The sequence below is a fragment of the Aulonocara sp. 'chitande type north' Nkhata Bay genome, linkage group LG3 (genome assembly GCF_057382095.1).
Source record: "Aulonocara sp. 'chitande type north' Nkhata Bay isolate Kocher_YH1m ecotype deep benthic linkage group LG3, A_spYH_male_GT1.1, whole genome shotgun sequence".
NCBI classification, from domain to species: domain Eukaryota; kingdom Metazoa; phylum Chordata; class Actinopteri; order Cichliformes; family Cichlidae; genus Aulonocara; species Aulonocara sp. 'chitande type north' Nkhata Bay.
In genome coordinates this window covers 63,321,784-63,337,320 of record NC_141346.1, presented here as the reverse complement: position 1 = coordinate 63,337,320, position 15,537 = coordinate 63,321,784, and the positions used below count along the sequence as shown (strand labels likewise).

Here is a 15,537-nt window from a genome sequence, read left to right as displayed (position 1 = left end):
GACACCTCAGCTTCACTACTGGAACTTCAACACTACACTGTAAAAACTGTGACTAGAGGTTACTTAAAAAAGTTATGGCAACAAAGTGACACTTGAAATAATTAAGTAGATTTTAATTTCAAAAGATTTATGTAAAATGTAGAGAAAATGTTAATTAATTTCAAATAGAAAACAAAAGTAGATATTAATAGAATTAAACTGTAAATATGTGTTGGATTTAGGGTCAAAATCTCAAACTGAAGGTTGAAATTGCCCAACTTTACCAAAAAAAATAATTGATATGAAATAAGTCTCTGAGAAAAATTACTTTGAATTTACTAACTATCTGGCAAAGGTTTAGTAAAAACTTCCTAAAATATCCATTATAAAGAAATGAAATCTTGTTTTTTCAGTAAAACTCAAATTGGATTCAATAATTTTCCAAATAAACCTTAAAAATAATGACTGAATAATAAGAGAAAATGAAATGAATTTTACTTATTTTCTGAGTAAAATGAATCAATTTCACAAAGAAAACATCAAAACAGTAATTTGTTTTATTGTGGAAAATAACACACACAGTAATTTATAATATAACATTTTTCTGCTCGTAACTGCTTAACTTGAAAACTGAAAAGATAGCTGCATCTAAAACAGACAAACCAAAGGTTTTCAGTGAGCTTACTTCCCTTTCATTCTTTCAGAGTCCTCGTTTAAGCCAATAACTTGTTCTTGAGGCTGTTCACTTTTGGTGAGAGCTTAGCACAATCCAGTTCAAGGAAAAGTTTCTGGAATACTTCCAAGGTGTATTTTAGCTCTTTGGGATAGGCAAGATCGACTGCATATGTCAATCCAACCAGCATTGCACATGCTCTTGGAAAATTGCCCAGAGCAGGCATAACTCTCACACCCTCCAGCACAATGCCAATGTCATCCTCCTCAGATCCAACAGCCTTGATTTTGTAGATTTTCATCCTCTGTTCAGAAAGATCTTGTGACCCACCATCCTCATCAGCATCCTGAAACAACAAACACATGGGTTTTCTGACTGTAGTTGCACACATGAAATATTTCCTGGACACATCCTGTAGCTGAATGACAAATAAAACATGATAATGCCTCAAATTATTTGAAACTTGACAAACACATATGAATAACAAAAACAGAATAATGTTTCTACTTCAACACTTACACTGTACTCTTTGATCAGTTGATCAATGGACTCCCCAAGGTACACCATCAAGCACTGAATAACCAGATTTCTGGTTATGTTATTGCTAGGATTGCTTGGTGACTGAAAATGAGCAAGAATTCCAAAAATTACCATCAGATAAGTGACCATTTATTAAGACAAAACTGTGAGAATTGGCAGTATAAAAAAAAACTGTTAAATATCAAATTATCATCACATGGAGCATTATGTGCGATAATTAGCTGATGTTAATGCACATGCCTGGGTGCTGACAGTCAACACAAAGGTATTGTCAACATGCTTGTAAGCTTCAATCTTTAAATGTGTCGTTTTAGTAAATTACATTAATTTAGTCATTTAGTTTTTTATCTAATTTAGTTTATGTTCGTCAGAAAGGGTTTTTCCTTCTTGGGACAAAACAAAAACCCAGCAATACCTGTACTTGTGTTTTTTTGTTTGTTTTTTGTTTGTTTTTTTACTAAGAATAGACATGTATTTAAAATACAATTAAAACATGAAACCCATAATTGTGTTGTTAATTATATCAGTGACGTCCTGGCGTCCTCTTGCACTGACAAAAACATGCAAACAAATTAGTGGAGCTGTGCACCATGCAAATGAAATTTGACAAAAAAATTCTTTAAATAAAATTCCAAGCTGAAATGTCAGTGGAAAATACCTTGGCTATGATAGCCTGCAACTTCAATCCCATGGCTCCCCCCTTGGAATGGAAAAGGGCCAACAGTTTGGGAGTGTACTCATCCAGCATGGACATGAATTTGGGTTCAAGGTGTACCAGGGTGATCCTGTAGAACTCATCCTGCAGCTGAACGACAAAAAAAAACCATGATGCAGCCTCAAATTATTTGAAGTTTGAAAGATTACATTAAAAAAAAACCAAAAGCCCACCCAAAATGAATTTGGAACTCACATGAGATGCCTCAAACAATGCTGGCCATCTGGCTTTGATGTCTTCAATGCTGGGGGACAGGTTGACAATTTCATGTCGTCTATGTGCAAATGTTTTAGCCATTTTTTCTTTTATCACTTTGTTGTTGTCTCTTTTCTTGACTTCAGTAAGCAACTGAATTCTCTCTTCTTCTTGACTGTCCTCATCTTCACCTGCTGGATATGGCGGAAGGTAATTTACCTCTGCTTTCCGAGGCTTTTTCACTTTATTTGCAGACTTCTGGTCACCTGGACTCTTGTGTTTCATGGCATTGCATGTCAACTCAGGAACACCAAACCCTCTAAGTTTTGTACGATAATTGGCCATCTTGTATTTGATGCTTTGTTGCCAACCATAATAACCTGAGAAAGAGCCAGGTTCCTTGAGACAAGGGTATTTTGTCACAAGTGCCTCAGCAACATAACTAACCTGTGCACTTGAAGGATAGGCCGTAAATGTAAATATAGTTTCAGCCAACTTCTCAAGAATATCAGTCTTTACTTTGGAGGTGGGCAGAAGATTTCCATTCTTTTTATACTCCTCAGTGGCTCTTTCCAGGTACATCTCAGTTTCATATGCAAACTGTGGAATGGGGAACTGTTTCGGCCAGGGCTCACAACGTTCTGTGGTCTTCTGCCTTTTGAGAATAATGGTGTCCTGAGAAGAAGTAGTTGCAGCAGAGTCTGCATTGGATACAACTGACTCAGCATATGAGGAGTCATAGTCAGACAGTTGGCCAGAGGGGCTGCCAAAACTGTCATCAACCGGAGTCAAGCTTATCATGACCGGGGTGATGCCAACAACCTTCACAGTGTCTTTGTCTTTTATCTGGTCAGCTCTGTGAAGAGTGAAGTAGTCCTGGAATTCTGGGTCAAAATACTGAAGACTGAAGTCTTTTGAAATCCCAAAAGTATCCTTCACAACACTCTGCAGCTCCTCCAATGTTGGTGGGATCCCTGATGGAAGAACCAACTTCTCGATTTGGTCATCAATAATTACACGAAGCTTTGCCTCCATCTTGTTCAACCTAGAATAAAATGTAAATGGGCAGAGTTAAATTTCCCTTCAATTAAATAAAATTAGTTATTACTTTTCATTTATACAATAGTTGAGATATAAAACTATAAAACAAAAAGCACACTTCAACACACCAAATGTTGCAAATAACAAATACTTGGGAGATGTACATGTTATCAAGTTTTTGTTGTTGTCGTTTTTTTTTTTTTACCTATTATTCACAGCAGATGTAACATTTCAGGGTTACCAAGCGTTTTCTTCCCACATTGTAAGAAGCCAAGGGCCACATGTCACCAAGTTTCTGCTGCTCCAAAAGACTGATCTTGCCAGTGTCCTCCAGTTGAAAAGATCTCAGATGCTCTACATACCATGCAGCAAGTAACTTCACAATGAAATATACACAATTGTCCAAAACGACTATCTGTATTATCTCAGCAAAGTCTGGTAGTCCACATGTTGAACCATTAGACAGGATCATCCCAGCAGTGTATCTTGTTCCACTGTAGGTGACAGTGGTGGCAAGCTGCACACAAGTCAGAGATGGTGATCTTGCTCTTAAATCTGCCTGTATGTCTGGATGCAGCACATCTACAGGCATTCTGGATATTTTTGTGACAAGCAGGGCAGGTTTCACCTCTTTTGATTGCATGTGGTATGCCATCATCATTTGATGCCTTGTAGAAAGGGTCAGCAACACATTTTTGAAATTGTTAGTGTGTCTCACAACTTGCTTGAAAAATCTGTGTTTCGCCTCAAAGCGCATTGTCCATACTCCAACCAATGGCCCATATTTTTCTATTACAGCAGGGTAGTGCTCCAAAAAATGGTGTTTTGGTGTGAGCCTTTGATCAGGAAAAACTTCCAAATATCTGACACGATGTTCAGATATTTTAAATTCAAGGTAGGCAATACTTTGTGTTGTGTGAACAGGGGCAACCACTAACTCAACAATGTCCTTCAAAGTCAGAAGAAGTTGCCAAACAGGATCATCTTCAGGTACACGTAAACCAACAAGGAGAGGCAACAAACGTATTAGGGCCCAGTTTTCATGAGCATTTCCTCCCACAGTTTTGCGACCAGCAAAATTTGAAGGGATTGCTTGTGGACTGTTCAATTTGTCTGAGCCCTTATATGGAAAACATGTGATTATATTATTCAGTTCAGTCAAACTGAAGTAGTGCTTCTTCAAAAAAACTTGAAAACACAATGCTAACTCTCTTGGCACTATTCCCTCAAAAAGGTCATGAAGGACATCTGGTGGGTATCCAGACACAAAGTGAAAATTATTAAGTTGATCAGTTAATGGACATGACCGCTTTAAGCCAAAATGAGGCACTAAATTTGGATTTTCTTTGACAGCTTGTACGTGTAAATCATAGTCATCCTTTTTTCGAAGTGGGAAGACCCCAGACCGTACTTCATATGTCTGGTACTCTGAAGAATGTCCAAGGCAAAATCTACAAACATATGGCCCGTTAAAACTTTCAACAAGTCCACTAATTGCATGAGCACCAAGGTTATCAGCTACAACACAGTGTAGGGCGCCTTTAATATTTCTCCCTAAACATGAAATAAAAACCCCCTCCTGTTCAAGAGTGACAAGATCTTTCAAAAGTGGATCCAATACTACTTTGTATTCAAACTGTTTCACATCAACAGATTTGCAAAGTAAAGCTAGTTGTATTGATGTTAAGGCAGACTGTAATCTCAATGGCAAATTGGCCAAAACCCAATAAACTGCAGTTATTTTATGTTTTTTTCGAGAGGTTCCTAATGGGTTACACACCTCAAATTCATCAACATAAATTATTATAGAGAGTCTTGTTTCTTCTACAGCATAAAAGTCATTGTCCTTAAAACACGTACCATCAAAAATGGACTCAAAATGCCCAGTGCTACTTGAGCACCTCGAAAAGGCTTCCACTGCAATATCTTTGTTCTTCAGTACTTCTTGCAAAGTCTTTAGAACTGGTACATATTGAAAGCTCTTTTTTTGTTCAGCATCAAGAATATATTCAATAGGATCCACAAACTGGAAATGCTCCTTAAAGTACTTATTTCTCTTAAAAGCTGAACCAAGTGGCCCGCCTGCTCCAAGAGCTCTGCTAATGGGATGAGAGCTGCACAACTGTTCAGCCAAGTCCTTTATGATAGTGTGGTCAACTGTGCATTTGTTAGATTTCAGTGCTGAATCAATTATATTTTTAACCGCCTCCACAGATGCTGAAGAAGAAATATAGAAGAGATCTTCAACCAAAGCATTAATGCACCTCACTGAAACATTGTAAGTGCTTTCTAACTTGAGTAGAAGTAAGCCAAGTCCTTGAAGAACAGTACAAGATGCACTTTCTGGATCAACATCACTAGAGCATTCATCACTGTTGAGTTCAGGGACATCAGAATGGTCAGTGTTCTGACTAGGATGACTTTCCAAGACTTCTTTCTTAAAATCAGTTAAGGAACAACATGTATGTCTCCTGCCTTTGTGCTTTAGAAATGTATTGTATATATTTGTGCGAAAGTCACATCCATTAAAAACGCAAAATACAGTTTCGTGTCTCTTCAAGTGATTTCCTATATGCTGAAAATAGTCCTTCTGAGTAGAGCAAAAAGCAGTGCAAGCCAAACACTTAAATGCAGTGATCACTCCAGGCCTTGGACTCTCTTCAGCGGTATGGTATCTGGACAAATGTGTGCGAAGGGCTCCTTGTGTTTTAAATGTGCAAGGACAACTGCCATACAGACATGGCTGGTGCTGTCCACGACCAAATGTTGCGTGTTGCAATCTGTAATGACGTAGAAGATTCCCCTTTGTAGTAGAAAAAGATTTGCATATCTTACACTGCCATCCCATTTGCCAGGTCCTAAAGTGATGGAAAAATATATATCTAAGAATCTAAATAGTTTTTCATGACAAATGTAAGAGCATGGGTATCTATACACATTTGATGTTGAGATTATAGAGAAGAAGAAAAAAATCCTACAAATAATAAGCAATTATTTTCTACTTATTGTTTTTACAAAAACAAATAAGTTAGATTAAGTGGGGTCAACTTGGTAATTTCATGCCGCTTCAATTTCAAAACCATTAGTTTAATTTAATATAACATGTTATCACAACTTACTTTATAATGCACAGTCTAGATGCTGATCAGGTGAATTTAAGTTGAGGGATCTTCCATTACCTGAAAGGAAAGCAACATTATCATTAATCTCAGCCAAACCGATTTACTCACGAACAAATAAAACACTGAAAAAAACCCCAACAATAACATTTTTAGGTTGTCTAAGTGACTTATACATTACGTTTAAACTGAGTAGCAAAACCCCGCGGTGATCTGAAAATGATGTGCGGGGAGTTGTGCCGTTCTCAGCGGCTTCAGTGACACTCGAGCTCCCGGCTTGCTATCGAGCTGGTGGGTAGCAGATGCTCCGAAAACGTCGAAGCACTTTTGCAAACATGCGATATCTTGATAAACCGAGCAGATATTTGATGTTTACACAGCTACTTTCGCGCCTGAAAATATGTTAAAAGTTTATTTTGTGACCCAGAAAGATTACTAAGAGTAATTTTAAAACTTAGTAGCGGCCGCCATTATTGGAAACTGGAGTTCGAAAAACTGACTGTGGCTGACAAAATGACTCACGACTGACCGCAAAACCTTTTCATGAACTTTTAAACGTGGATGAAAGACGTTAAAACTCATCGGAATATACCGTTGATATTTTTTAATACGGTAAAACATGTGGTTAGTTAAAGCTGTTCAGTAACACAGTCGTGAAGGCTTGGAAAGTGACCTTGTGCTAGCAGTCCACTAACTGCCATTTGTGTAAAAATACGATACTATCATTACAGTGATGATTATTAATAAAATTTCGACGTATCATACTGTTTAAAACCTTTACTCAAAACCGATATACGTTATTGTTTAAACCGTGTCTTATATTTGAACAAATTAAGAAGTCTTACCTCTGACAAAATGGAGACGTCCACTCATGAAGCGCGTGTGTCCTGCACGTGGCACAAAGGATTATGGGCGGAAGTGTACAATGATTAAAATGAAAATGCTTTCATCAGTTAAATCTATTAGATTTCTTAAATTTTTTTAGTACTCAAACATTTTTTTAAAATCTACTCAACAAACCATTGCTGAATTTACCCCAAACAAAACTGTGTAAATTTAAATAACTGAACATCTCAAAATTGTTGAATTTTGCTTAGATTTGATTAAAACTACTCATACACGTTTTTACTGAGTAATAATTACTATTACTCTCCTATTAGATTCTAATTAACCCCAATCACAGTTTTTACAGTGTATGCACTCCACACTGTATATAAATACCACTTGTTTTGCACATATTCAACTCTGTATATTTTTATATATTATATTTTATTTATATTTTATTTTATTTTTTTATTTATTTTTATTTTTTTACTATTTAATTTGTAAAAATGTGTATACACACACACACACACACGTAGGATAATATTTAGTATACACATCCAGGAATGCATACACTATTATATATTGTACATATATTTATTAGTTTCAGATTAGCCATTCTTGTATTTTGCTCGTTTGTGTTGTTGTGTTTTGCATATCTCTGTTGCTTGTGGGGCTCGCACACAAGAATTTCACTCGCATGTGCTGTGCCAGTGTGCCTGCACATGTGATGTGACAATAAAAGTGATTTGATTTGATTTGATTGATTTGATTTGAATGATTTCAAGCTCACACTTTGTCTAATAAACTTACATCTTTCATTCTTTACACAGATTGAGGGACTGTGGTTTGTCAGAGATCAGCTGTGATTATCTGGCAGCAGCGCTGAAGTCCAACCCCTCCCATTTGAGAGAGCTGGACCTGAGCTGGAACACCAAGCTGCAGGATCCAGGAGTGAAGCATCTGTGTGGTTTCCTGGAGAGTCCAGGATGTGGACTTGAAACTCTGAGGTCAGTCAGCATGTTTTAGTTGTGCTGAGATGAATATGATGTGAAAGTTGTGCTGACACTAAACTGCCGACATCAGGCTGATATTATACTGATCCACACTGAGGATCTTCATGGTAAAGTCTGTTTTCTTCTTCTCTGGTTTAGTCCATTGACTGCAGCAGAACAATGTTCACATTTCAAACCTTCAAAGAAGAAGAAAATCCTCCACTGGATAATTCACTGTGAAACTCTCCAACTCTTCATTCCACCTTAAAGTCTCTCTGACACTGAAATCCAAAGCAAAATGTGTGTTTGCTTTACAGACAGCAGTCCAACACAAACATACACACATCATCCAAAACACAGTCCAACATCTTCCTGTTTCTGACTCCAGGCCAGCTCCACTAACACTTTCTCATCAGACACTGCCACCTAGTGGAGGAAGTCTTAGTTCCATTTGAAGCTTCAGATTACAGTTAGTTCCTTTACAAAGAGGTGGAGGTGGTGGGGCCACAGCACCATCATCACTGAGTGCCATAGGACACTTAACCTTTGTTTCCATATGCTGGGAACTTCCTGTTGTTCCAAGGAGGACTGGAAAATGTGTGAAAATCTCCCAGTCAGTTCCTCACAGCACACTTCAATCATTTCCCTCCCACAGCATCAGGACCAGGGCTTTTTCTCTCTTTGGTCCCACTAAGAGATTTCCACACAAACACCTCATCAGTGGGACTCTCAGAGCTACCAGCCCTTTGCTACAATCACAAAGCTCTTCATTGAAATCAATGATATCAAAGCTGGAATCAAATGAGTCCAAGTCTTCTGCTGATTCAGCATCACATTCATCTTTGCTCCTTGTTCTGCATCCCCACCATGGACTTCATTCCTTTCCAAGCCAGCCTTGAGTGTCCTTTATTCAGCTCATCCTCTGCTTTACTTTTACACCTGATTTTAGCTGCTTTATCTCTCTTTCAACAAGTTTCTGTGCCTCAATCTTTTTCTTCTCTCCCTCATAACAAGACAGCTTCTTCTGCCTGAGAACATGTTGGAGTGATTTACTAATCCAGGGCTGCTTATTGGGGAAAATACTTCCTGTTTCCAAAGTAATCCCCATTTTTCCCAGAAAGAAATGTAAGTAGAAATCGATGATCTAAGTGAGAACATGAGCCTTTAAAAAGTCCCAGTGGGTGCAGTCAAATTAGTCCCTCAGTCCCAGTATAGAGTCTTTGGTCCAGACTGGAACAACTGTGTTCCCAGTTTGAACTCTCTTCAGTCCTGTGACCTGACAGACCCAGAGGGGCCATCACATCACATTTAGAAGCTCCCCTAATGGAGCCACAACACATGTCCAATACTTAGTCTGTCTTGTTGGACCAACTGGAAGAAATGATTCAAGGACTTAGTCACAGAACAGAGATTCAAATCTCCAAAATCCAACTGGCTGCATCAGGACATATAGTCTGAAACTCTGCACAGTTTCCTGTTTGAAGCTGCTTCCTGTTGGCTTCAGCTGTTTGGAGTTTCCATTTTCTAAACTTCTACATTCTGAAGCTTCTTCAGCTCTGAACAGATGATGAAACACTGAATGATTTCAAGCTCACACTTTGTCTAATAAACTTACATCTTTCATTCTTTATACAGATTGATCGACTGTGGTTTGTCAAAGATCAGCTGTGATTATCTGGCAGCAGCACTGAAGTCCAACCCCTCCCATCTGAGAGAGCTGGTCCTCTGGGGAAACAACCTGAAGGATCCAGATGTGAAGCAGCTGTCTGATCTTCAGAAGAGTCCAGACTACAGACTGGAGACTCTGGTGTAAGTAGAGTGATGGAGTGAGTGGGTGGTGCTGTCAGCAGTATGGTACTAAACACAGTCAGTATGAAACAAAGATCCAGTGTTTCCTGTAAAGCTGCAGCTTCTCAGTGAAGCTGTGAGAGGAGAATGGTGACAGGCTTCAGGATTGGACACAAACACTTCCTGTTTCTGACCTTTATGGTCACCATAGTAACGGCTGACACGCTCTGATCAAACACTGTCAACAGCCAATCAGCTCTCTGAACAAAGCAGCACGCAGACCAATGACTGCATTCATTTCCAAGTTTAAAGCAGTGAAGAACACAGTCTGTAGGTGAGGAAGAATTTAGTGAGAGCAGATGTTTGGATGGAATTCCTCCAGTTAACAGCTGGAACCGTCCATCTGGATTGTTGGGCTTGTTGTCGGGGTTCCTACAGAGCTCAGAGTGGACACACCAAGGTTCTTCTAATGAATGAAAGTCCAAACTCAAACTAGGAGGGAAAAACATTTTCATCAACTTCAATAAAAATCCAAAGATTAGAAAAAGTGGAGCAACAATGAGTCCTAGTACAGTCCCAGCACTGAAGTCCCTGCTGCTCTTTATACTGGATGTGCTGCATCACTGACTGACAGCTGATGAAGAGTCTCTGGAAACACTCGTTTATCTCCTCTGCTCTTCCTTCTTCTCTCTGCAGGTGGAGGGACTGATGGTAAACAGGATGGTGTGTGTGCTGAGAGAGGAGGAGCTGTGTCCTGATGATCCAGAGAGGTTGAAGAAGCAGCAGCTTGTGTGTAGAGACGCTCTGACTGGGCCATGTTACTGGGAGGTGAGAGCTTCATCCAGCAGTGACTGACAGAGGAATGAGAAGAAGTGCAGATGACTGTCAGTGCTGCAGAGTGAACTGCTCTGAGAACAGCTCCACTGTCAGACACAATGTAGAGTCCAGCATCATCCCTGTGTGTCCCTCTGGATCTGACAGAGGATCATCAGTGTATCTGGACTGCTCTGCTGCTGCTCTGTCCTTCTATAGTCTCTGCACAGTCTCTGTCTGACTCTGGCTTCAGACCCTCCTGGATCAAACTCACCTGGAAAGACTTTCAAACATCACTCAATAGATTTGAATACAGAATATATTTGATATATACTGTAGATGTACTGTAGAGTTGCAGTTTGTCACTTGTAAATACAGTCTGTGAGCAGCTGTGAGCTGAAAGATCTTTCTAGAAACACGAAATGTTTTCACTCTTCTGTTGCTTTTTCATATATTTCCACAACATTAATATTTATCCCACCTGTCTCACCTGTTTCATGCTTTTATACATAACAACAGGACACGTGTGATCTGAGCGCTGCTGTGGTTGCTGTGCTGCACGTCTTCATTTAGATAACAGAGACATCTAGTGGTTCAGAGGGAGAACTGCAGGAGGTGGAGCTGTGTTTTAGCATGGAAAACTTTTTATCTTTTAGACGCAGATACAAATATGACAAGTATCAGTGTGAGATACAAAAGGTCACATCAGTCAGCAGAGGGAACAGTGATCACACAGCAATGTAAGAATAGAAACATAACAGTGAATCTGGACATGTATACAGATGGAAGCAAACAAACAGGATGTAACACTACATTAAAGCCACAAATGGGAAGAAAACAAAGCCAAAGGAAAATATATTTGATCTCAGGAATCCAAATCAGATGCTTTAGAGCAGGGGTCGGCAACCCTGGGCACGTGTGTCACAGCTGGCAAGCGAAGGGTTAACTGATGGCACGACCATAGCTGGACTGGCCATCGGGCATACTGATGGTGATTTTTCGTTTTTATGGGCCAATGATGTTTTTTTATTTTCTTGTAACGGTATAAACAATGGAAGGTGGCCGATTGGCCGGATGCTGGTCGATGTGTAAAAATAAGTCAGTTGTTTGGTGGTGGCTATGGCGGAGCTTCCACAGAGGCAGCAGGTGGATGAGGGAAAGGGGAGGCAGGAGGAGCAGAGACCCGAGGCGGCCGCCGGTCCGAGTGTCAGGTGAACTGAACTTCAGGTAAGAAGTTATGACCTGCAGTCTATCTGGGTCAGATATAAACCAAGTTTAGTTGGAGTTTATTTTCATTGTGCTGACTTTTTACAGTCAGTTACAATAACTCGTACTGCTACTAGCTAGCATGACGGAGTTTCTATACTGCTGGGTGGTGCTATGATGTTACTGATAGTGAACTTTACAGTGGCTTACAAAAGTATTCGGCCCCTTGAACTTTCCCACATTTTGTCACATTACAGCCACAAACATGATTCAATGTTATTGGAATTCCACGTGAAAGACCAACACAAAGTGGAACGAAAATCTTTTTATATATATATATATATATATTTATTTATTATATTATTATATTATATTATAATATTATAATAATATTACATTATATATTATATTATATTATAATATTATAATAATATTACATTATATATATATATATATATATATATATATATATTTACAGTGATGCTAAATAATCCAAACAACAATAAATCCCCAGTGCGTTCCCGACTCTGACATGTCCTCTTGCCAGTGTTAGTGTTCTTTGTCTCCGCTCCTCAGTGTCTGAGCACCCCGTGCTCGCTGCCCTCTCGTCTCCACACTCCTCCTGGGGAATAACAAAGAGGCAGCCGTCAGCAACGCCACAATGCAGCAGACTAACCTTAACTAACTCGCCAAGAGACTAACGTGAAGTTACGCAATGATCCAGCATCGGAGACAGCTCCACCACACTCCTAAGTAGCTCCTCTGACGAGGCTTGATCAGCTGCAGGTGTGAGTAATTCTCCTCCGCAGGTGTGGCCAGGCTCCTGGCTGACACACACACCCACACACACACCTAGATACACAAACATGGAAACAGGAGACAGCAGCACCAAAAACACACATGTCCATAACTTCTTACAAGCCCTGGGTCACCCAGACCCCGGTCCCATGACAATTTCTCAAAACTAAGTAGGCCTACACACCAGGGTTTGGACATGTGTGGACCCAAACTATACTTACACTTTACCCTTTTTTGTGTCACCAAATACACTTTAATATCTTCTAGACAAGAATGTAGTGGCATAATCTTTAACCTCCTAAGACCCAAACTCCTCCGTGGCATTCATTTTTAGTTTCTCTTTGATATTTGGGCTGATTGGGACCTGATGAATGTAAAAACAAAGAATTACCAGATTTTTTTTTTTTTTTTACCAAATTTTTGTTTCTGAGAAAAATGAGAGCCACATATGAGGATATTTGTCTAAAATTTTGATAGCACAGTGGCAGTATAACATCCTTGTAAGTGGATATCAGGCCCTTGTAGAGCAAAATGTAGTATTTTGGTCTAAACAACCCAAAATGTGATGTCCACATATGTGGACGCCAGGTCCTAGGAGGTTAAATATCTGCTCACTTTGTCAAAATGAACCTAATCATCTCTGATGAGTTCAGTGATGTCTGCCAGCTCACCTTGCAAGTGGTCGAGCTTATACCGCCGACAACGCGGCCACAACTTGTAAACCCCCTGCTGACTATCACCTCTGGAGTTATTTATTTATGTTAGTTTCAACTGTTCCTGCAAAAAGTAAGCACGTGTTACTGATAAAAGTCCAATAGAAGCAAAGTCTAAACTTTGAAAACAAAAAACAAAAACCTGTCTGATTAAGATCTGATTTTTGGGGAGTTTCAATAAGCAGTGTGACCCATGTATATGCATCAGGAGTGGGTTTTGATTATCGATTTATCGATTAAAATCGATTCTCGCTTGGATAACGTGATATCGATTCATTAAAATCCTGAATCGATTTTTTTAATATAAATTTATTTTGGCCAAAACGCCAGAATCTCAGGTTAAACCTCCCAAAATTTCAACAACCACCAAACAGCTAAAACAGTAAATGAGAGCAGGAACACGGATTCTGCACAAAGACACAAAGCGCGGAGCCGCCGACGCATCGGAATCAGTGAGATGTGACTTTCTCACCTGACTGCACGGACACGAGCTGAAAGCCGACAGCTCGCTGATTCTGATGTTTCGGCGGCTCCGCGCTTTGTGTTTACGCCCTTTTTGCGCTGATTCTGAAGCTGCAGGTTTGATCTCTCTCCAAACAATATTGAGTAAACCAGCAGCAAAAGAAGATCCAAACTACGCTTCACATAAACATCGTCATGAATTCCCTCTGATTGTTTTGCTGCCACCAGGATAAAATCACACTTCATGCACAGCTCTCTCTCTCTCTCTCTCTCTCTCTCTCTGTACTTCAAGAACAGTTTCCTGTCTAAAAATCTGTTTTCTGCATTATTCGCTTGCTTGTTACGCACAAGTCTACCGTTCTTACAGCCTGTCGGCCGCTGTTTTTTCTTTTACTAACTTCTGAAAACAAAGCCTCGTTTCTGCCGTTCAATACTGAACAAATTTAAACTTTTTAAAATGATGCAAAATTGCAAAATGCTCAGCTGTGTCTGTAATCAAACCTCTGTAACTTTGCTCTGCTTCACGTCAGCAGCATCAGGTAATGTTCATATGTTCATTAATGGTTTTCTTTTGTTTTTGATGTACTGCAGAATATTTGTATAAAATCCCAGGCCAGGAAAACCTTCATGTTTTTCTGTTTGATCCTCAGCTACTTTGACACAAAGGCATCTGCTGTGACGCTCACACCTTTGATAAAGTCTCGCAAGTGTCAGATTTCTTTTTATAGATATAAAAATATAGAAATGTACTGATGCATGACCTGAATTATAATATTTCTGACTGTCTGAGGCAAAATTTCCCCGATTCAAATTGAATCAAATTGAATCAAATTGAATCAAATTGAATGGAATCGATTCTAGACATGAGTGACGATGCCATGCCTAATATGCATGTTTTAATAAAAGAGATAATGTTGGTGTTTCAGTCATGTAGTAACTGTTAGCTTTAACTGTACAAGGCTTGTTAGACATAATGAAACACATCGTACAGATTTCTGGATGTTAGACTATAATTTTTATTATGATTATTAATCTTGAGTCTAAAAAGTCAGTCGAGTATATCCAGGATATCTTTCTGTTAACTGGATTCACTGACCCTAACACTGGGACCAGGATAAGCGGTCGCATGGAGCTGGTTACCAGCTGGTTACCAGCTGACAATCTTATTATTTAATTAATTTAATTAAGTTATTTAATTTTTCTACTTTTTCCTCTACATTTCCCCTGAAATGAAGGGATTGTGTTGAACATGCTTTAGTTCCTCACATTTTTCTGCATCTCTTTGTTCAACCCCCTGAATTAAAGCTGAACGTCTGCACTTCAAACACATCTGAGTTGTTTCATTTAAAATAGATTTTAGTGTATGTACAGAACCAAAATCAGAAATAAAGTTCTCTCTGTCCAGATATTTATGGACCTAACTGTATAATCTATACAGCACGTAAAAAATGCTGTAAATAAAGAAGTCTGTGAAAATGTGGCGCTTCCAGGTCAATTTAAACTGAAGTGATATAATCTTCTCCCCACAGTTTGAGTTTGTATTGTCTCAGCTGCAGACAGACTATGATATTAATATTATTAGTTATTAATATTATTAGTTATAAAGGACACCTTCCTGCCTTTAGTCTTATTCATGATGATTATTAGTCGTCTTCTAATGTCCACAAGTCTGTATGAT

At 39.0% G+C, this 15,537-nt stretch overlaps 2 protein-coding genes across 2 annotated transcripts in view; one reads left to right on the top strand and one right to left on the bottom strand.

Annotated features, from left to right (window-relative positions):
• LOC147336528 (NACHT, LRR and PYD domains-containing protein 12-like) overlaps positions 1-11,093 on the top strand; it is a 272,065-nt gene extending 260,972 nt beyond the window's left edge. Inside the window, exons 9-11 of the mRNA XM_086286199.1 lie at positions 7,918-8,094; positions 9,715-9,888; positions 10,564-11,093. Of these exons, the coding sequence (XP_086142325.1) occupies positions 7,918-8,094; positions 9,715-9,888; positions 10,564-10,576 (364 nt within the window). The 3' untranslated portion in view covers positions 10,577-11,093. The remainder of the gene's footprint in view (positions 1-7,917; positions 8,095-9,714; positions 9,889-10,563) is intronic.
• Positions 659-2,041, bottom strand: LOC147336529 (uncharacterized). Its single transcript, XM_086285482.1, has 3 exons — positions 1,851-2,041; positions 1,172-1,273; positions 659-998 (listed from the first exon to the last, which is right to left on the bottom strand). Exons 1-3 carry the CDS (start codon positions 1,944-1,946, stop codon positions 693-695), a joined length of 504 nt encoding a protein of 167 aa, XP_086141608.1. The 5' UTR covers positions 1,947-2,041; the 3' UTR covers positions 659-692.
• Positions 11,094-15,537: the final 4,444 nt, after the last annotated feature.